At 53.9% G+C, this 20917-nt stretch overlaps 1 protein-coding gene across 9 annotated transcripts in view; it reads right to left on the bottom strand.

Annotated features, from left to right (window-relative positions):
- The window catches only part of CUX1 (cut like homeobox 1), a 371808-nt gene that overhangs the window by 71829 nt on the left and 279062 nt on the right, over positions 1-20917 (bottom strand). For 7 of the 9 annotated variants that reach the window (XM_059898030.1, XM_059898029.1, XM_059898024.1 and 4 more), the window contains exons 10-12: positions 17593-17697; positions 11219-11407; positions 2010-2068 (exon numbers count right to left, since the gene is read on the bottom strand). In XM_059898030.1, the coding sequence (XP_059754013.1) occupies positions 2010-2068; positions 11219-11407; positions 17593-17697 (353 nt within the window). The remainder of the gene's footprint in view (positions 1-2009; positions 2069-11218; positions 11408-17592; positions 17698-20917) is intronic. The other 2 variants (XM_059898031.1, XM_059898023.1) reach the window with 1 other exon arrangement.

Genomic DNA, 20917 nt, shown 5'->3' on the forward strand with positions numbered 1-20917 from the left:
TTTAGGATCATGTAAGAAATGACTAAGTGCGTCTGAATTTATACGGGAAACATCAGGGTCTTTTCATTTATTGACCAAGTTTACCGACAGCTACTACGTGCCTGGCGCTGTGCAGACTCAGAACCACTCCTCATCCTCAGGGACCCTACAGGTGATTCTGGGTGGAAGACAAGATCCAAACAGCACCAGCAGGAGGAAACCCGGGCAGGAGACGGCTCTGTCTCATGAGATGTCAGTGTTTGTGAAGGGCCTTGAAGGAGCAAAATGCTTTACAGACTCCTGGGGTGGGGTACGGTGGGGACCTCAGGGGAAGAGATGGGACGCAATGGGCGCTGGTGTGCATCCAGAGGGCGTGTGGATCACCAGGAATTGGGAAGCCAGAGACACCTTCTAGCAGAAGAGCCACCTGAATGGGGCCGTGCTGGGGCCGTGGTGGGCACATGTAGCAGAAGGGCTGGCAGGAATGTGGGAGGCTGTCCTGGGAGAGGGTGAGGGCCGGCGAGTGGCCGGGCAGGAGCAGCCTGGGGCCAAGAAGCCTTGGCTCTCGGTGAGAGAGGTGAGCTCAGAGGAGGGGGTGTGGGACCGGCCTCAGCCTGGGAAGGGCGGGGGCTCGGGAGAAGACCTTCAAGTCAGTTTTTCCGATTCAACACTAGTGAGGGTGCACATTGTCTTTTTTTTTTCTTTTGAGGCGGGAAGAAGAGGGAAAGGGATGGGGAGGCGGGTAGAGAAGTAAAAAATATACCTCCCGGAAATGGGGTTGGGGAGAGGGCAGAGCTCAAAGCAGCTGGACCTGCAGAGAGTTGAGGGGCTGTCCGAGGAGGCGTGCACAGGCCCCCTGTGTCATGCGGGCGAGGATGCGCGGGGAGAGAAGGGAGCGGATCTCCCGGGAGTCACCCCGCCAGCGAGAAGACTCCTGACGCAGGGGCGAGAAGGTCGAAGGGCCTTCCAGTGGGCTTTTTTAGCAAACCCGCGGGAATGGAATTAAGAATCTGAAGAACAGCATGGGGAGTGGGTGTAGGCTTATTTTAAAAGGAGAAATTAAAAATGTCAGCGAGAGCGAAGAGCTGATGGGAGGGGTAGGAAGGAAGGGACCAGCGTGGCGGGGTCAGCCTGGAGAGACGGGGGCGGGGAGAAGCCGAGACCAGAGGAGTCGTTTCGAGGCAAAGGCTCCGGGAGCCGCGGGCGTCTGTCCCCTCCGTCAGGCAGAGCACTGGGGGGGGTCTGCTGAGGGGTCGGGGTGCAGCTGGGGGCAGAAGGGTATGCCGAGGGCGTGGCAAGGCCCCGGGAAGCAGAGGCGGCCAGCAGCAGGGGAGAGGCCTGGAGCCCGCAGGGACCCAGGCCCAGGAACTCCTCTGCAGTGTTTGCCAACCTGGCTGGGGAGGAGGACAAGGGCAGCTCGGGTGAGACTCTCCGAGGCGAGGGAGGAGGACAAGGGGGGGGGTGTGTGCACTGTGGAGGGCACTGCCCGTGAGCTCTAGGCGGGCCAAGGGCAGCTCAGGGGAAGGAGTTTGAGGCGGGAGGGTCAGGCTGGGCGCCGGGGCCCGAGGAGGGAGCTTCTAAGCGTGAGAACATGAGCATCAGAACCAAAGGATGACAAGCTCTCAGCTGCTGCCTCTCGGGTGGAGGCCGGGGGAAGAAAGTCCCATAGTTTAAGCCAGGGAGGTGTGAGGCCTCAATTGGAAAATGTTTCCTTGCTCCGTTCTCCTTCTGTTTGGGGAACTTACAGCTGAAAAATAAGCTCATATTTTACATTTCCTATAAAGGCAGTATCTCCCCTGATTCCGTGCATATTGGCAATTTTTATGCACTGAGTTTCATAAAAAGTCCAAAGAATTCAGGCATAGGCCTGAGTGCAAACACCTGCCATGTTGGGTAGCCCGGGATGCGGCCCAGTGGTGGAGGTCAGCCGAGGACCCCGCAGCTGCCCCCTCGCTGACATGGTGTTTCCTTAGCAAATGTCCCCAGCGAGCCCTGGCTTGTGAATGGCCGCGTTGCGTCTCCAAACTTACTTTAGCTCTTTCTTCACCTCTTCATAGTCAGCCTGTCCTTTGAGTTTTTCTTCCAGTTGCTGAAAACAGAGAGGGATTTTATTAGTGGTCGTGTCTGAAAAAGGCTGATGGGCTTTGCCATAGACTGAATGTGGTGTGTCCCCCCAAATTCAAATGTCGAGATCCTAACCCCCAACATGGTGATGGCATCAGGAGGTGGCGCTATTGGGAGGTGTTGAGGTCATGAGTGGAACTAGTGACTTAAAAGAGACCCCCGAGAGGCCCCTCGCCGTTTCCACCATGTGAGGACACAGCAGGAAGGCGGCAGTCTGTGAACCAAGAAGGGAGCCCTCTACAGACACAGAAAATGCTGGAGCCTCATCTTGGACTTCCAGCCTCAGAACTGTGAGAAACAAGTGTCTGTTGTTTACATCACCTGGTCTCTGGTATCCCGTCATGGCAGCCCCAACGGGCTAAGACCCTTCACTGACTACGTCCCCTGTAAAGCATCCAGCAGCCCCGAGGGAGCCCAGACATGCGCAGTGAAAGGTGACAACTGTGGAGTCGCCCCTTGTCCTTTGCTTGGTGCCTGATGTTGAGTGGGCACAGGCGTGCGTGCGCACCACACACACACACACGGCAACCATAAGGTTGTAACATAAAACCCGATGAAAGTAGAAGGAAAAAGCTTTACAGAAGTGGAAAATCGAACAAGGAAAAGGCCATTTTGTATGAAATCCCACAAAATGGCCAACAGGATGAAGAGACGCTCTCTTGGTGTTTTAAAAGCAGCGTGTGGCTTTTCACAAACTACGTGAGGCCAGCTGACACGTACAGTTAGTTGTCAACACCTTTGGTGGGACCCTGCTGATAAGAGATACGGCCCTTTTGTCACTGAGGTCAGCATCAGATAGGCACCAGGGAAAATGCGTTTGTACTTCTGGAGGAATCCCCCCAGACGCGGGGATTTTAGCAGTGGAGGCCGGTCCGCTGGGTGGTCAGTGGTTTCTCCGACAGACGGTCCTGCAGGGAGGGCCCTCGCAGGGCACCCTGGCCAGCAGGGCCACGGCTGGGCATGGCTGACTCCCTGGCCCTAGAATGCCCTTCAGAGGGAAGGTCAGGGGCCCTTTGGCAAGCTTCCCAGGTACGGTGATGTTCTGCTGTGCTCCATTCACCTCTGTGAGCTCACTTGGTACCCATGTGGCTGTTTGTGCCCAGAGCCCTGCGGGGCCTTCTTGCCAGGAAGAGCCTTTGCTATAGAGTGGTCGGCAGAGGGTGCTTCCTTCTGTGAAGATGCTTTTGGCCTAGTTTGTTTTTGCCCTTCCCCCCTCAACCAAAGGAGTTCCTTGTGGGAAGTAAGATGGCTTGACATAAAACACAAAGACTCAGCCAGCAGGGGGTCCTGACCATTTAGCATCTTTCCAAGCCTGGGGTGAACGAATTCCAATTCTTGAATCAACAGGCCTTTCCCATCCCCAGGGCTTCTAGTTACCTTTTTAGGCTCTACTTGACCAGCCACGTCTATGATCACAGTTTAAAGCCGACTGAGAACATTCTAGAGTTTGGGGAGAAGAGTCCCACCTGGTCCACTAGCCTTGATGCTCACCTGAATCCCACATGGCCCCATTTAGCCCATCTTTTCCGGTTGCCTTTGCTGGCGGTTTCTTGTGTGTGTATTTTCCATTGTGTAGAATTGCTCTGCCCTAGTTCCTTTTTAAGACCTCTTGCCTGTATTATAATGGTTTCTCCTCATAATCAAACAGGGTAGCATGCACTCATTTTCCGACGAAAGACGCTCAGAAAGTGCTCATGAAGACGTGATTCTTTCATTCTCCTCCCTGTGGTCGGAGAGTGGGAAGCCCTTCCCAACACAAGATTGCCCAGTGCTGCCGGGACGCAAAGCACCTTTGGAGGGTGGGACCCACTGACGCTGCACGCGGAGCACGCGTATAAAGTGGTCACGTTCAGAGAACAGGAGACGGGCAGGAAGAACGGCAGACACGAAGCTTCTGGACCTGGCACGGCCCAGAACCTGGAGTCAGCTCTGTCACTCACGAGCCGGGCCCTTTGGGCATGTCAGTCAGCGGCTCATCTGTGAGATGGGAAGACCGGTGACCTCCAAGTACTGAGCGAAGGGGCACGAGACAAGGAGCCGGTGCAGATGCTGGCACCGAGGGGCCTTCGATGCGGGACCACTGTCGCTGCCAGGTCCTGCTGCGGGTTCCCTGAGAGCATGGCTGCAGGCCTTCGATCAGCCCAGATCAGAAGGTTTTCGGGCTGGAATCTGCCTGGTTAAATGTGAGTTTTCACTGAGAACCAAACAGCTTCCACTGAAATTTCTGCCATCTGCCTGGGGGCAGCATAGTCAGGGAGAAACCAAGATGGTGCCTGCAAACCTCTGTTGAACAGACACCTGGACGGGGGCCTGGTGGGGGGCACCTCACAAAGCCCGTCCCCACCGAGCTCCCAGCGGAGCACTGTCTCAGGACCCCGCGTGTGGCGGCAGGCTGGGGGTGGGCCGGGGCAGGAGGCAGGCGGCGTGGGCCCACACAGGCAAGAGCCCAAGCACCCTCAGCTCTGTTCTTTGGCCAGAAACTCCTTGCTGGGCGCCCGTAACGTCTGGTTTCAGAGGGTCCTGCCTGGAAAAGGCAGCAGGTGGTCCAGGCCGTCGTTCCTCTGGAGACTATTCCCTCGGATTTTGCCGATGCTTATCAAGCAGTGGGCCAGATCCCAGGCCTGGCTCCACACCCCACGTGTCATCTTATTCAATTATCGCGACATGTCTGCAGAGCATCTGTCTGTCCGTCCAGAGAAAGAAAGAAAAAAAAAACCCACAGGGGGTCTGCACCAAAGGCCGTGGCAGAGCCCGAGGCTGCCCAGAGCAAGTGCGGGAAGCAGTGAGGCACCGGTGGGCTGGGGCCCGACAGACCCGGGCCAAGTCCTGGCTCCACCACGTAGCTGCAGAGCGACCTTGGAAAAGACACTGAACTTCTCTAAGCCTCGGTTTCTTCATCTGTAAAATGGGGATAATGGTACACACGGGACAGTGCTTTCCTGAGGACTAAATGAAATAGTCGTCCCTTGGTACCCACGGTGGATTTGGCTCCAGGACCCCTGTGGTACCAAATCTGCAGATGCTCTAGTCCCTTATACAGAATGGCGTAGGGCACGTGGCCCTCCGAATCCGTGGATGTGGAACGTGCAGACAAGAGCCCCAATTGCAATACTGAGTGCTTAGCCTGTGGTAAAGCACCCAGTAATGACGGTGACTGTTATTATTGTAGTTATTTCTACTTTATCCCTGGTGGGTGGTACTGAATAAGACTAAATGGTTCTGAAGACACTCTGTGGTCCTCAATCCAGGGGCTCCATTTATGAAGTTCTCCACATCCCAGTCTGCCACCTCCGAGCGTCCCTGCTGCTCTTTGGCAGATCCACGGAGGAGGACAGATGCCCAGAGCAGCTCTGGCTGTTTGATGCCGATGGCAGAAAAGGCAGCCCCACATCCTACGCCATGAACGCAGAATCTGGCAAGCGGGTCGCCTTCCTGAAAAGGTGCTCTTGTAAAGGAACACACTCTGACCTTGTATAGAGAGGGGAGGAACAGTCTAGGGCGGAGCTGGGCTTCTAGCTCAGTCCCACTTGGCTGAGTGTGACCCTGGGTGACAGGTTTAGCTTGTCGGGCCTCACGCTCCGCATCTGGGAAAGGGGGAGAGTAAGAAGAAGGGTTTCCAAAGGACAGTGGTGAGGAAATGTTGGATGCACAAGTGCAGGCTGCAAGCACCCCTCAAACACGGTGGTTTTATGATACATTAATCATCACACACGTTTAATACTATAGAGCACGTATGTGGTTCCAGAACTTAGTAGGAGCTCATCAAACGTTTCTTGAATTGCTAGAAGCATTATCTATCTGAAGTTCTTAAAATCCTAGCTAAGACTCAAATAATGAGGTAATTTAATTTAAAATGCAAAGCATTTTGGTGTGCAGCAAATTAGGCACTGAATTTATAAAAGATATCTGTCTTAGTCAAGTTATAACATGGGGCCTAGGGCTACCAACTTAAGGCACCTCTGGCACAGAGACTAATGCAAAGACCCTCGAAAGACCTCGTCTTCTGGGTTGCACAGCAAGGGGTCAAGGCAGCAACACGCCTTTGCCACACGATGGATGGGGCTGGAGAGGCGACTGTTGCAGTTTACAGGCAGCTCTGTCTTCTTCCTCTGGGATAATCGGAGCCAGTCTTTCGGCAGTGCTGTCTGAAGACCCACAGCTCAGGTTAGGGGCGTCGGTGTGGACCCCGGGGCTGAGGGGCCACCAGTCAGAACCCAGAGGGGGTGACTGGGCTCCCTGTTCCGGGCAGGGGTCTGAGGTTGACTCTGCCTCTCTGGGGTCTGGAACTAGGCAGCGTGCCCCTCCTTTTCACCTGAACGGGGACCCCCTCAGGTCTCCACTGTTCCTTGGTGAGAGGTGGCAGTGATGTAAATTTAGGATCTGCTGAGGCTGGCCTGGGGGAGAAGCCCAGGGACGCCCAGGTGGGCACTGTGCGCGCACTACAGGGAGGCTGAGAACGCAAGACAAAAAGGGGAGACCCCCCCCCCCCCGCCCCCCGGCCAGGGGGTGGGGAGAGTGACCATGACATTGGAGGCCTTGCTGCCAGCGGGAGAAGTGTGGTTCTGGAGAGAAAAGGGGGACCCCTGCGTGGCAACCCCATCACAAGTCACCTCCAACTTCCATGAGCTGTGACCCAGGCACAGGGCAGACGGGAGCCAACTCCTCCTCATGGAGTGGTGCCATCATAGGCCAGGAGGGTCCTGGCTCAGTATTTCAGCTACTTGGACACTGTATGGTCGGCTAAGTGGGCCACAAGCTGGGGATCATCTGCAGGTGAATATCTAGACTTATTCACCCAGTGACCAGGGGCACGTGTGTCTAAGAGGATTCACCATAGATTCCCACAATCAGCTCCCTGAAGCATTTCCAGTAATGCCCACCGGTTTGCAGCGATTTACTTATGACCTCAATGCAGATAACTGGCCTTGAGGCCTCTAGCATGATGCCCCAGAGGGAAGAGGCCCTCGGTTTCTTCCCTCTGGGGCATCTCCGCTGCTGCTTCCCTGCCCGGGGCCCCCTTCACCCCGCTCCTCCCCGTGGAAGACTCACTGCTTCCTTCAATTGCACAGATTGCTTCCTTCAATCTGTGCTCACAGTGCCTTCAAGATGCAGCCAGGACAAGGCTCAGGGAGGCTCGGCTCCCGGGCTCTCTGATACCAGGATGTGTGACATTAAAACTCACTCGTGCCATCCAGGGAGGGCAGGGGCCATGGAGGGACACACACAGGCCTCCCCTCTACAGCCATGGGCTGACTGGCACCTCCTCCCCGAGACAGCGATTATCATCATGCCCACCCGCGGCAAGCGACCAACGGAACGTGGATGTCGGAGCTTCACACACTGAGACGATGATGAGATGCTCGTTAAAACATGGTCAAGGGCAGCCTCGGTGCAGAGGAAACACACGGCCGGGGAGGGAACTTATGTAACCAAAGAGGCAGCGTCCAGAATTAAAGGCGCTGAACGAGTGCAGAGAAGTGGTTGTCGGTCTTTTGTCCTGTCCCCACCCCCCGAGGGACACAGTGTGCCCCACAGTGGCTCAAAAGGACCCATCAGAACCTCGGGAGGTGGCGTGAGGGGTGTGGAGGGTTGGGGGGGGCTTGTGCGGTTTGGAAAAAGGCCCCCAGGTGAATGGAGCACACCTGCCCACCCGCCCAGTGAGAAGTACTGATCTTTAAAGCATCTGCAGAAAATATCATTTCTCCCTAGGGGAGACTGGCCTCAGTTAGTCTTTCTTACAAACACCCATCTTAAACCTGAGCTATTGGTAGCATTGTTCCCTGTGCCATAGTGAGTAGAATGCAGGTGACTGCCGCATTACACTGCCTCTGTACTGAAGTGTTCCAACAGAAGACCCCAGAATAGTGTTATCAAGAAACAGCAGCCTTGTAACGGCAGTCGGGTTATTTCATTAATTTTGAATACAGAATTATCCTTGACAAGTGGCACGGTGCTGCAGTACTTGTCAGATCAGGCAGGAAGAAACATCTCCCACTTCTGAGTTGGTTTCGATGTCTATTTGAAGGTTAGAGGATGCACCACCGTATGTGGCTAGTGATGGTGAACTTGGCTTGAAAAAGTAGAACATGGGGAGAGAGACCGGTAAACATCGAATTGGCAATTTATCCTCATAATTATCAATCAGTTAACGAAGGTGAAGGGAAGAAAGCATTAGTCGCAAAGAGAGGGAGTGTTTCAAGGTGCTCGGAAAAGCAAACGTGTCCCCAAACGTGTTCCATTACAGAGTGCACCCCAGGGGGTCCTGGTGGAGGAGACCCCAGTAAGCTCAAGACTTGTCCATGGGACTTCCCTGGCGGTCCAGTGGTTGAGACGCCGCTCTTCCACTGTGAGCGGGCGCGGGTTCGATCCCTGGTCGAGATCCTGCATGCCACATGGCATGGCCCAAAAAAAAAAAGACTTGTCCGTTATGCCTCCTGCCCTTGTGAGACCAGTGCCCCGCATCCCTTCAGTGACCGTCATCAAGCACATTAGCATTTATCTCAGAGGTCACGGTGGGCGTCCATGGTGAAACCCCCCACCACGCCAGGATGCTGAGGGACAGCTGGAAGCTGGAGCATCCTCAGACGTAGATCCCAACCCAAGCCCACAAAGCTGGACAACACTGTCCAAGATGGAAAAGACGGGGTGTCGGGGGGTTGGGGATGGTGGGAGCGGGAGGAGGAGGAAATGGGAAGCTCAGGGGCGGCTCCCGGCTGCTTCCAGCGGCCACCACGGCTGGGCCCCAGACCCCCGTCACAAAAGCATCAGGTTGCCGATTTGACAGGTCTCATTCATAAAATATTTTTCTAGTAATTGTTTCGCTGCTTAGTTTAGATTTGAGACTATAAATTATACACGTTAGGAGAAAAAAAAAAAGCCCAGGGAAGTATCTCATTCAATTAACCTTATTCCTTTGGGCGAGGGAGGCTGACGTGCCCGTTTGGGGAAGGCTGATACCTTCTGCGTGTGGGTTCGATATCAGCGAGAGCTTCACTCCTGGCGATGAGGGGTTAAGATAATTAAAATCAGAGAAGTCTTGTTACTAGAGGACATGTTTTGATTATTAGATCAGATGAAGATAAGGGAGTAATAATTTTGGAAGAAGTATTGCCGAATTGTTTCATTAACTGCACAGTATTAAAGAATTCCCCCAAGATACGGATAAAGAACATTAATTTGTGAAACTGCGTTTCATTTTTGGTGAAGGCAAACATTAAAACCTTAACTGATTTAGAAGAAATTGCTCTATAATAAAAAACGTAAGGTCTACAGCCTCCCTCTCATGTAGTCAAATGCATCATGTACTTGAGTTGAAGCCTTTAACTGTAACAAAGGAGGGGAAGGCCAATTATCCAATAGCAGTGCCACTGCTGGGGTCAGAAATGGCTATAACATGAGGAAATGACACTGAATCTGGAAATAAAAAGTGAGTCCTGGTACTCAGTGGGCAGGCTGATGAGAGCTGCCATGTGACCGGGCCTCAACCATCTCCCCATCCCGGCAGGACCGTCTCCTCAGTGGGGACCGGGCACCCGGCAGTTTCTCAGACAGTGGATGAAATCCACCCAAAGAGGCAGAGAAGGATCTAGTGAGGATGAGTGTGGGTGCCCCGGCGCCAGCGAGGTCAGGCCAGGGGGCTGCCGGGAGGACAGACTTGCTGGAGACTGAGTTCTGCCTCAGAAACATGGTCATGCATTGAGGAAAAAAAAAAATCTCAATTAAAAAAAAAAATCAAAATGGGCCTCACCACATTCTGGAATTACTTTACATAAGAAAAAGTTTTCCTGACATTTTTACAACCAACTCTGATCCACTTTCTTTAGAGCACAGACTATAATTGGCAGTCGGTCACTTATCCATTCACACCCGCCTCGAATGGGCGCTGAGCGGGGGCGGGGGGCCCGGTGGGCGGATGGAGCGGGGACGGCAGAGCGGATGCCCGCGCCCTCGCCGGTCCTGTCTCTTCCCTGTCAAATAAGAAACCACCGAGGAGTCCCTGCTGGCTCTGACGTGTGAATCTGGGGTGCCACGACTATCTCCAAATTATGCTAACTTCAACAGATTGGGAATACCTTAAATAAAGTGTAATTAAAAAAATATAACGTAAAAGGTTCTGGGTTCTGAATTTGGGACACCAATTTATGAGAAGCCCCAAGAGGATCTAGCTTTCGGCTAGACTGCTAAAGACGCCGGAGGGAGATCAGCGGCTGACGGTGGGAGCTCCCCCTGCTGAAGCAACACCACGCTCCGGGCCCCGGCGCCTGGCACAGGCCTGAGGGTCAAAACCGTCCCTGCAGGTGGGGAGCAGGGCCCACAGGGCTCGGTGCAGATGTGCCCTCCACGGACCCCTGGCTTTCATTTTGTTTGGGCACGGGGAGGGCTGGGGTCTCGGTGTGCTGGGTCCTCCTGCCGGCAGCCTTCTCCAGGAGCCAGCGGAGGCCGGCAGAGCTGCACTAACGCGTCTGCAGATGGCCTGCGCCCCGACGGCACTCCAGACCATGCGGCGTGCTGTGGGCACCAAGGATCGGGGTTTCTACAACGGGCTGCATGTGAGGACAGCTGACCAGGAGGGACGTGCCACCAGGGCAAGGGCTGACGGGAGGGGTCAAGGCCCATCCCGCCTTGCTGCCTTGGGCTTCAGGACTCTGATTCCGGCTGCCTCACAGAGGTCAAGGCTGCCATGCCTGCTGTCAATCAGGACAAGGTGTTCTCCAGACAAGAGCCCTGATGGAGCTTCTGAGTGATGTGTCCAGGGGAACCTCACGCCTCCTTATACTGGTCTCACTGGAGGGAAAGACTTGGCTGATGGCTGGAGCTCAGCTGAGATAAAACCCCAACAGTCACTTTTGCTTTCAAAAGAGAAGGAGTTTTAACCATGACCTTTGCAGACGACAAAAACGAGATACATTTGTGCAATGGCTGCGGCGGGGCAAATGAGTTGGCTTTGAGGCGAGACCTCCTGCCGTGGTCACTACGCTGGGGGCCGAAGTGCCCCGCTGAAGAGCTTGGGGTGTCGGTGGGGAGCCAGACCCCCCGTGCTGAGCCCGGGCTCCTTCCGGGGCCACGTGTGCACGTGCGGCCCTCCCCCGGCCCCTGGGGCCCCCGGCGCCCTTACTTTGAGGGTGCTGTTCTTGGCACTCAGCTGCTGCTCGAGCTGGGAGATCTGGCTGGCCGAGTTCTCGCGCAGCTTGGTGAGGCTGGCCTGGAGTCTCTGCACGTCCTCCACCAGCTGCGCGATCTCCCGCTCTTTGGCGGCCAACTCAACTTCCAGGCTGGAGCGGGTGAGGACCTCTATGGCCTGCTCCTGCGGAGGAGAAAGGAGATGACAAAACCGCACTGGCTTCGGACGGGCGCTTGGGGTGATTGGTGCTGGCAACCGAGGCAAAAAGCAGGCAGCGGGAAGGATTTGGTTGGTGATGCGGATGATACGGCATCGCGTCCTGCCTCTGCTTGGACCGCACCTGCCCGTCGCCCTCCCCCCTCACCTTCTCATCTGCACGGGGAGCTGCCACCTGGATTCGTCTGTTCGACAAGCATGTACTGAGTACCCGCCATGTAGCAGGCACACAGCAGGGGACAGAAGGACAGAAGTCCCTGTCCTCACAGGGCTTCTGGTCCAGTGGGATGGGGCAGGGATGAGATGCCTTAAATATGCTTATTAGTAGCAGAGAGTGTGTCGGATGATGATAAATGCCACGGAAAAACTGAAGCAGGGAAGGGGCAGCTGGGGCTTTTAATAATGTGGTCAGGAAAAACCGCATTGAGATGGTGACATCTGAGCAGAGACCTGAAGGAGGTGATGGAAAGGGCCTTGCTGATGGCTGGGGACGCCAGAGGGGAAGCTTCTGAGGACAGCTCCTGGAATGTTCCAAAGCATTCGGATTTTTTACCACAAGAATGAGATGCAATGTCCTTATGATTCATTACTCTGTTATCTAGAAGCCGAGATACTGTTTGACAAATTGATTCTCGGAGTTAGCATTTTTAAAAAAAGAGTTAAAAGATGTGGAAGGTGCATATTTGGGGTTCCTTTGCGCAGGAATTCTTTTGATAATTGCTGTTTTAAAAAACTTACTCCCCACCCCTCAGATGTGCTCATTTTGGAAAAAAATGCAAAACAGGGAAAAGGTATTTTTTTTTAAAGTCAAATTCATATTTCCACTTCCCAAGGATGAAAGCAGTACTCTTCTCAAGTTTTAGAAGTAATCATAGCTCCTGAATGGTTCTGGAAGCTTGTCTGCCAGGCGGAGCACTTCTGGGCATGACTGAGGGGGACATGAAGGGCAGGACTGCAAGGTCCCTATGACAGCAGCGACCTGGGGACGGCTCACACCGCAGTGTAGAACGCCACCACCCTCGCTGTCATCCCCTTGCCCCCGGAAGTGCACCGCCGCACACCTTGACTTGGCCTATACTGGGGCGGAAACAGTGGCAGCGACAGCCCCAGTTGGCAGGGGCGGCCCTGCTATTCCATGCATGATGTGCCTGTCACAGGGTTTTCACATTTGGGGACAGCCAGTCACCATGGAAATAATTTTTCATATCTCCCTCCCAGGAAATTAAGGCCTTTACCATGTAAGAATGTGAACTTTTGTGGGCAAAGAAGTGAGCCCCTTCTGTCTCTGGTTTGTATGATGTTATAAAGTAAGTCCTTCACTTCCCCTGACTTCCGGCAGATCTGCCCGTGGCCCTGGGGCCCCAGTGAGCATCTTCCCGCCAACTTATTAAAGAGGCACATGCTGTCCAGACCAGTTCTGTTCAGCCTGGGCTCCACGGACTGGTGCCAACTCACAAACCATGGCTGGTACACAGTGAGACAAGCACAGAAATTGAGAGTAAGTGTTTAGAAACTTTTATAGCTATCTGACTTTGCTGTGACATTTTTATTGTCTTTTGTAAAACTATCAGTCTGCAACAGATTGGAAATTCAAAACAAAACAAAACAAAACAAAACAAAACAAAACAAATAAAACCATCCTTCACCACAGAGAATTTAGGAAGCGCCGCCCTAGACAACTCTGGCCAGAACCCAGGTCAGGAGCCAAGGGACCGCAGACAAGTCCTCCCAGCAGTGAGGACAGGAGAGGAGCACGCAGAGGGGGTCCTGAGGAGGGAGAGGGGGGTGTAGGCGGGCTGGTGGGTCTTGTGGGAAGAAGAGGGGCTCTGTCTCAGGGCGGGGACCCCACAGGCAGGCACGGGGGTGGGAGGGGCAGGGAGCAGGGCACGAGCAAGGGGTGATCAATGCTGAGAGGCCGGCTCGAAGAGGACTGAGCATGTTGGCGCCCGAAAGTGACTGCTCAGGAGGGTGGCAGGAGGGGCCTGGACTTAGCAGGGGGACACGATCAAAGTGATACCCAGGGAGGTTGGCCTCATGGTGGGTTTAGGCTGTGCCACGGTATCTAATTTAACTTATTTATCAATCTTCCAACCTGAGGGATGGCAGCCATGGCAACTGTTTAAAGTGCTCTTAGGGAAAGAATCTGTAAAACAAGCCCAAAGGTGATCTGGGGTTTTCAATGGGCGAGTGCAAATCACAGCAGGGACGAGGGTTCAGAGAACCTGTGTAAAAACAGGAGCTCTCAGTGTAGCCCTAGATCCAGGATGGGTACCGGGGGACGGGCAGTCCCAGGGTACAGTTGGCTGCTCAACTCTTGGGGCCCAGCCTGGCCTGGCCCCAAGCTGACCTTGTGACCTCGGGCACATCAATTAACTCACGAACTCGGGCCACAGATTCCTCATTCATAACAGAGCAAACACCATTTGTGTCTCGCATAAACTAAGCTGAGATGAGATAATATACCCCAAAGCAGCAAGACCTTGGAATTAAGATAGAAAACAGCATCCTCCTCTGAGCCCAGACATGCTCACTCCCATCTCCAACACGAGGGCATCCTGTTGTCCCATCATGAAGATGCAGCAGAAAACGGAGGAAGAAACAGACAAGGGCCCGGGAGTTGACCAGGGGCTGTGGGTGGAGGGAGAGGACCGCACCTGGGTGATGGAGCTGGGCCTGTCGGTCCGTGGGCACCAGCTAAAAGGAGATGGTAGGACAGGGCGCACAAGGTGCTGGGTAGGGTTGGGGGGGGGGGGGGTAAAGGGGGCGTGGAAAACTGCAGGGGGGTCGGCGTCTGGCAGTTCAGGTGCCCTTGAGATCATTACTGAGAAGGGAAGCAAAGGTGGATTCAGGGACCCAGGACCACTGGCTCCCTCGTGTCTGTCCAGGCCTTGACTCAGCCGCACCCGAATCCCTTGGGGGCTGGGCCCTGCCCTGGCAGCTGTGGTTCAGGGGGCTGGGGTAGGGCCCAAGGACCCCCTCGTCATTCTGATGGGGTCCAGGGTCAGGACCCTGGTTCGGACAAGCCTTGGAAGGAAGGAACAGAAACTGACTTCCCTCAGTCTGACAACAGGTCCCTGTGGGCACCAGAATGGGGTCCCGAGAGTCTGTCCCAGGGGGACCTGCCCACGCTCCAGGCTTCATAGGTAAGGGCCTGTGTTCCTCATGTTTCCAAAGGGGAGAATGAACCCAGAAACCGAAGTCGCCGAGGGAGTACCCCATTAAACTTTGTCCCTCGGAACCGTCTGCCCCCTTCTGCCAAACCGCTTGTGTGAACTATCACGGGTCACGTAAATCCTCCTACAGAGACCAGAACACGGAGGCTGGAAGAAGCCAGATAAGAATCTCTGTTACCCTGCAGCCATTTTCACACGAGATATGAATGAGATGCAGGAACATCACTCAACACGAGGGAAACCTGACGTGCGGTGACGGTGGGCTGGGACCCCAGCCTACGAGGCAAACGCTCGGGGTCTAGGCTAATCTCCCTGGGGAAGGTTGAGGGAATGAGAGGCTCAGTTTTCCTTCTTTCTTGTCACCCCACTATTCCTGCCAACACTAAGTGGCCGACATATGCCGACTATGTCCAGTATATTCACCTGATGGACAGACAGGCATTTAGGTTTAAGGCGGCCTGGTGTGGTGCACCAGAGTCCCAAACTAACATTTGCCTGTAAATACTTGACAAAGGGCCTGCATACCTCCTGTCTCCTTGAATGCGCATGAAGCAGGGGTGGCTCGATGGAGGGGTAAAGAGTGGACTTTGGAGCAGGACAAACTTGGGATCATATTCCAGCTCGGTCATTTTCTAGCTGTGTGACCTTGGGCAGATTACTTAACTCCTCTGAGCCTGTTTGCTTACCTACAAAATGAAGGTAATAAAACCGTCCTCTAACGACTGTGGCATCATGAGTCAGCAATGACATAACTGCACAGAGTCCCGCCCGGCCACTAATGAGGAGCAGGAGCTGGCTGAGTGGCGGCTCGCCTTCCAGAATTGGTGATTCCAATGGCCCAATGGCCCGGTTTCGGCTTTTGCTGGATCTATAGACTCCACTGTTTCTCTGCCTAGTTCTGCCAGCCAAGCCCAACAGACATCGTGCTGCTGGCCTGGTCTCCTATGCTTGCTCGTTTGCTCCCCAACGGGCTGGGGCTGGAGCTGCCAGGCTACATGGGAATGTGTCCCTGAGGGGAGCCCTGGCAGGGCCGGCTCGCGGGAGACTGAAGCGGTGCCATGTAAACACTGCACTTAGCCGATGCTGAAGTGTTTAAGCACCACGAGGATCCACAACTTGCTCTACCTGCGAAAACATTCATTTCCCTCTGAAATGTTTTGGTTGCTACAGTCCAGGATGGTGCCAGAAATCCTCTCAATCAAAACATTTAGCTCAGGAGCCCCGGGCAGACACACGATGCACGGCTTTCTCTAGAGGACCCCGAGCGACCACAGAGGCCAGGAGAAGCCGCACCGATTCCATCCTCGAGGGCTTTTTCCCGCCTTGGCTCCGGTGCTGGGTTCAGTCCAGGTAAACTTGGACAAGGGGACGGTGACAGAGCCAAGGGGACATTTCAGGCAAAATTAATAGCAGAGTCCATGAAGTACAAAGGTTGTGATGGTTCCTTAAATGGAAAACTTTTCTCTGTAGCCTGAAACACTTAAGTCATGTTTTAGTTAATGTGAACTTAAAGACAGAAAACAAAAATCCAGTCTTAAATGGGGTCCTCACACTAAAACTTTGCTTTGGACGCATTTCTGGGGAATAATTTAAAAGCTCCGGTCTGGGGCGGCGGAGGCCCCTGCCGAGTCCTGGCTTGGCCGCTGGGGCCAAGCGTTCCGGGGCAAGGCGTTTACATCCAGGGAGCTTCTGTTTCCTCATCTATATAAAGAAATAACAGTGCCCTGCTTCATGGTTCGGGTGGGGTAGTGGTAGTCAAACTGATGTGTGACCTTATTACAGCAGCACGTCTCCCACTGGACTGTCCTCTCTCCAGGAAGGGCCTGGCTCGTCCCTCCTGGCTCTCCCAGGATCCACTGCGGGTCCCGGCACACAGCAAGGGCTCTCCAACCCTTTATTAAATAAAAGGACAGCTACAGGTGCAATTCAGCCATCACAGGCCATCAGAGCTGCAGGGACCTCAGGATCACTTGCTTCCTCCTTATTCTGCACACCAGGAAACTCAGGCCTCGTAAGTGCCACCACCTGAGTTAATCACTGTATGTGAACTAGTGACGGAGTCGGCTCTGAAACCGGGGCCCCTGGACCAGAGTGCTGATGCCAACCACAGTCAGACTAACCGCTAAGGTTGGCTGAGGACGGATTATGTGGCAGGACGTGCTCTAACGGCTTCGCTCAGGGTAATTTCCAGAACCCTTGTAAAAACCCATTTTACGGATGATGCAACTGAGACTCAGGGAGGTTAAGCCACTTGCCCCAAGTCACACAGCTGATAAACTGCAGAGCTGGGTTCGGAACCCAGGGGTTTGGCTCCAGTGGCCACGGTCTTAATTATGCCGCCGCTCTGTATTGCCGCACAGCATTGAAGGAAAGAGTCTGGAGTCCGATAGTTCAAAGCCGCCTTGATCGAGCTGGGAAAGTTCCAGCTAAGAGCAATTTTCATTAGTCTTAGAAAAATCAAGAGGCAAAGGTCTGAGATGTGTGCCTGGCTCCTCTTGAATGCTTGCACGTCAGGCGACATCCTGACTACCACGCGGACTCAGAGCGGGTTGTGTTATTACCTGCCCCGCTCCTCCCACATCATGAACTGTTTTTCACTCTGGAAGGACACATCCAGGAGAAGACCAGACCTCCAATATTCCTGTGCAGTTCTGCAAGCCTCCAGCCTCGGATCGCCACCCATCTGCCAGCGGTCCACCCACCAGTCTAACTGGGAAGATGGTCTCTTGGTGATGGGCTCTCCACCGGGTGGGCGTCACGCTGACCACTGGGCACCGACGCACAACCAGTAAAGCTCTTCCCTCTGACACAACTGGGTTCCATCCCCAGACTGTTACACGCACTCCCCACCGAGACAGCAGGACTGTTTCAAACATTACCCCCGTAAAGGGACGCTCTAAAGCCAAAGAAGAAAGCGGCTGTAACACACAGAGGTACGGATGCGAGGCGATGGGGTCCCCGCGGGGCTGGGCTACCCACCACGTCTGGCGCCTTCTGGATCTGGGAGGCCAGCTGGAGAGAGTGGTTGGCCGACAAGAGCTGCTCCCTCAAGGTCTCCACCTCTCTCTGAGCCACCTCTGCCCTCTGAAGGAAGTGAAAAGGGTGGAAAGAGAAAGTACATTCAGTTTAACGACTGACAATTATTACAAGAAACATTCATCAATTCATGCCTGACTGACTATAATTGATTTTCCTAAACACTCAACCTAATAAATGCTAGAAAAAAACAGAGAATGTGATGGATTTTTATTTTAAACAGTACAAGGAAGAAATAATTGAGCGATTATGACAGTAATTTAACGCTAGGAGCAAGGAATCCCCTGCTGATACTAGCGCTCCGGCCCACTGAATTTCCCAGACTGAATAAATACAAGTGGAAATGGAGTCTTTTGATTCAATTTCTTTCTATTCTCATAGCCCAAGAAGATTTTATTGCAGGATTACTCCTGGGAGTAATTCTCACGGGTAAACAGTGAATTAAAGACACTCTGGCCATTCTCCTAAAAACATGCACAATGTTGCAGTTGTTTTCCTCCAGCAAGTATTTCCATAAACGGACGGGGTGTAAATGCCACTTCTTTTGTGAGGACCAGGCTTATTTCAACGTATTTAACCCTTCACCCGACCAAGTCTTCTAATGCTGAGGCTGGCATTTCCAGCCAGCCAGGCCAACGAGGGGCTGCTGAGGGGGTGAGGCCGAACAGAGCCGCCCACAGGGAGGAGGCTGCAAGAGGAACGAGTGGACGCTTCTGTCATTTGCTGTAATTCCCGGACAAGGACACCAGTGCCCCGGACAGCAAACTGGTATTTCCCACTGGTCAGCGAGAACAGTCACTCCAGTGCCCGCCTCCCAAGAGGGCACCGTGGTGCAGTGGGCAGGAGCTGGGCATTTGGGACCAGAGGGATGAGAGCAGGTCACCTAACTCAGCTCACCAAGCCTCCACCTTCCCATCTGTAAAATGGGAACACCGTCTCCCTCCCAGGGACCTCGCGAGGATTAACACCCCGAAGCGCCCTCATTCATAAGTGCTTTGTTAATGGGCTTGTCCTGATTTTACAACGACTGAGACGAAACGCAAGGATGGGTGGGAAGCTGTAGCTAATTGACACTGGGCACGTGGACTGAGGAGTGATCGCTGCTTCTTTCTACCAGACGTACATTCTGCGCACAGAAAAGATGAACAAGAAAAGCCTGGCTGACTAAGGCTATTTCGTGTGTTTTCTTATTTTGTGGTGTGACAGTGCGTGCCTACTAATTGCTAAGAATGAACTGAAAAGAGAAGCAAGAAGTTAGCCTGCCCGGTACTCGCCGATCCACCTAGTTGTACGAGGACTGGGTTTGGCAGCCTTAAGTGGTTCTACGACGGCGGCGCGGCCCTATCTGCTCTGCATCCGGACAAATTAGGGTATTTCTAACAGTAGCTGCTCCTGCCCGGGGTGGTGCTGGTGGCCGCCCGCCCTGCTGCTCCAGGAGCTCTTGGAATTGCACTCAATCTAATTCCCATGGCGCCTGGGCGGGCCTGTCTGTGCGCGAGCAGCCACTTCCCACCCTCTGCTGCAAACCGTCTAGAGGCGCCCCTGTCAGGAAAGGCGGTGATGTGACCGGCATGGCCAAGATGCCAGGGGTGACTTCTGGTTCACGATAACTGCAGGAAGCTCTCCCCTTCAGTGAAAAAGATTTCCCCTAGTTTGTTTCCAGATGAGCCACTCCACGTTTTTCTGATAATCAAGTCATGTTACTGAAAAGTTCACTCTCGTCTTTCTCGTCAGTTATACTCTAGGGCATAAAACCTCCATGGCTCTGCCAGGAAGAAGGTGTATTTGGACATATTTCTAGCCTTTCTGACTAAGGAAAACATTGCTCAGCCTAGTGGAGAAGCAGTTCTGGTGGCAGCAAACGAGGCAGCATCCCCCCGCCCCCGCCCGCTAACACTGGCTGTGAAATGTTCCAGAAGCACCAGAGCTGGGGCAGCCCGGGCAGGGGCTTCGCGGCCAGGATCTCACGTGGGCATTTCGCTGTTGGGAGCAGAGTGCTGTCCCATCAAAGGCCGAGGGCTCACAGAATAAGGGATCTTAGTTGTGGATGATTTCACCCTCGGTTTTCATAATTTCTCCAGAGCTTCCGCACTTTGTTCAGTTTCCAAGTTCATGTACAGTCATGAAACTGGGGCCTATCCTCGGTGGTCACAGCCTCTTATCACGTTTGACTTGACTTGGCTGCTTCACTGCAACTCTTTTTTTAAAAAATCAATTAATTAACTCATTAATTAATTAGGTTGTGGCAGGTCTTAGTTGCGGCAGGTGGGCTCCTCAGTTGTGGCATGCAAACTCTTAGTTGCGGCACGTGGGATCTAGTTCCCTGGCCAGGGATCGAACCCCGGCCCCCTGCGTTGGGAGCGTGGAGTCTTAACCACTGTGCCACCAGGGAAGTCCCACACTGTAACTTTTTGATTGTTTAGGATTTTTATTATTTATTCAGGATTTATAGCCTGAGTACATCAAAAACAAAACAAATCAAAACGAAATGAGTTGAGGTGGTTTGTGCCGCTAAATGTGTGCAAAGCAGAACAACTGAAAGTCAAAATGGGCCTAAGAGCTGCTGAAGGAGGGAGCGGGTACTGGACGCCGGGAGCTGCTGGGGTGAGTGAGTCTCTGCGCTGTAAATGCAGCCCAGCCGCTGGCGGCTGAGGCGGAAGGAAAAGGGTGCTGTGCTGGGTTGGCTCTGTGATCTCACTTGCTGCCAGGGTTTCCTATCTTCCCCACGACCACAGTCCGACCAGATGAAGTTGTGTTTCTAGAACTGGCATCAACGGGGGGGAGGGGGCAAGCTCTGGTGCCGGTTTCTGATCTGGACGCCCAGACACGGGGCCGTGGCTGCCATGAGACACCCAGCTCCCCGTTTCCACTGACGGGACTCCTCCTCCCCTGTCCCTGCAGAGGCAGAGCCTGGGGACCGAGGCCAGCACCCCGGTGGGCAGCTGGCGGCATCGTGGGTGTGACTCAGCGGCCACCCCACGGTGAGAAGAGAGCCTGGCCAAGCCTGAGCTGCCCTCCTGAGAGATTTGCTGGCTGTTTCTTACTTTCTGTCCTTTTCTGAGAAGTGAGGGTAAGTGCTGGAAGCGCAAGGGAAAGTAAAGGAGAGGGCACGTGAATGAATGAGGGCACTGCTTTGCATTTTGGTGGTAACTCCAACCAGAAAGATAGAAAGGGCTGCCCTGTAGGACAACTGGGGACCAGTGAGATAACACAAGCCAGGTGCCTAGCAGTGCCACCACGTGGTGACAGGCGCCCAGTGAAGAATTAT

The sequence above is a fragment of the Balaenoptera ricei genome, chromosome 15 (assembly GCF_028023285.1).
Source record: "Balaenoptera ricei isolate mBalRic1 chromosome 15, mBalRic1.hap2, whole genome shotgun sequence".
In the NCBI taxonomy this organism is placed as follows: domain Eukaryota; kingdom Metazoa; phylum Chordata; class Mammalia; order Artiodactyla; family Balaenopteridae; genus Balaenoptera; species Balaenoptera ricei.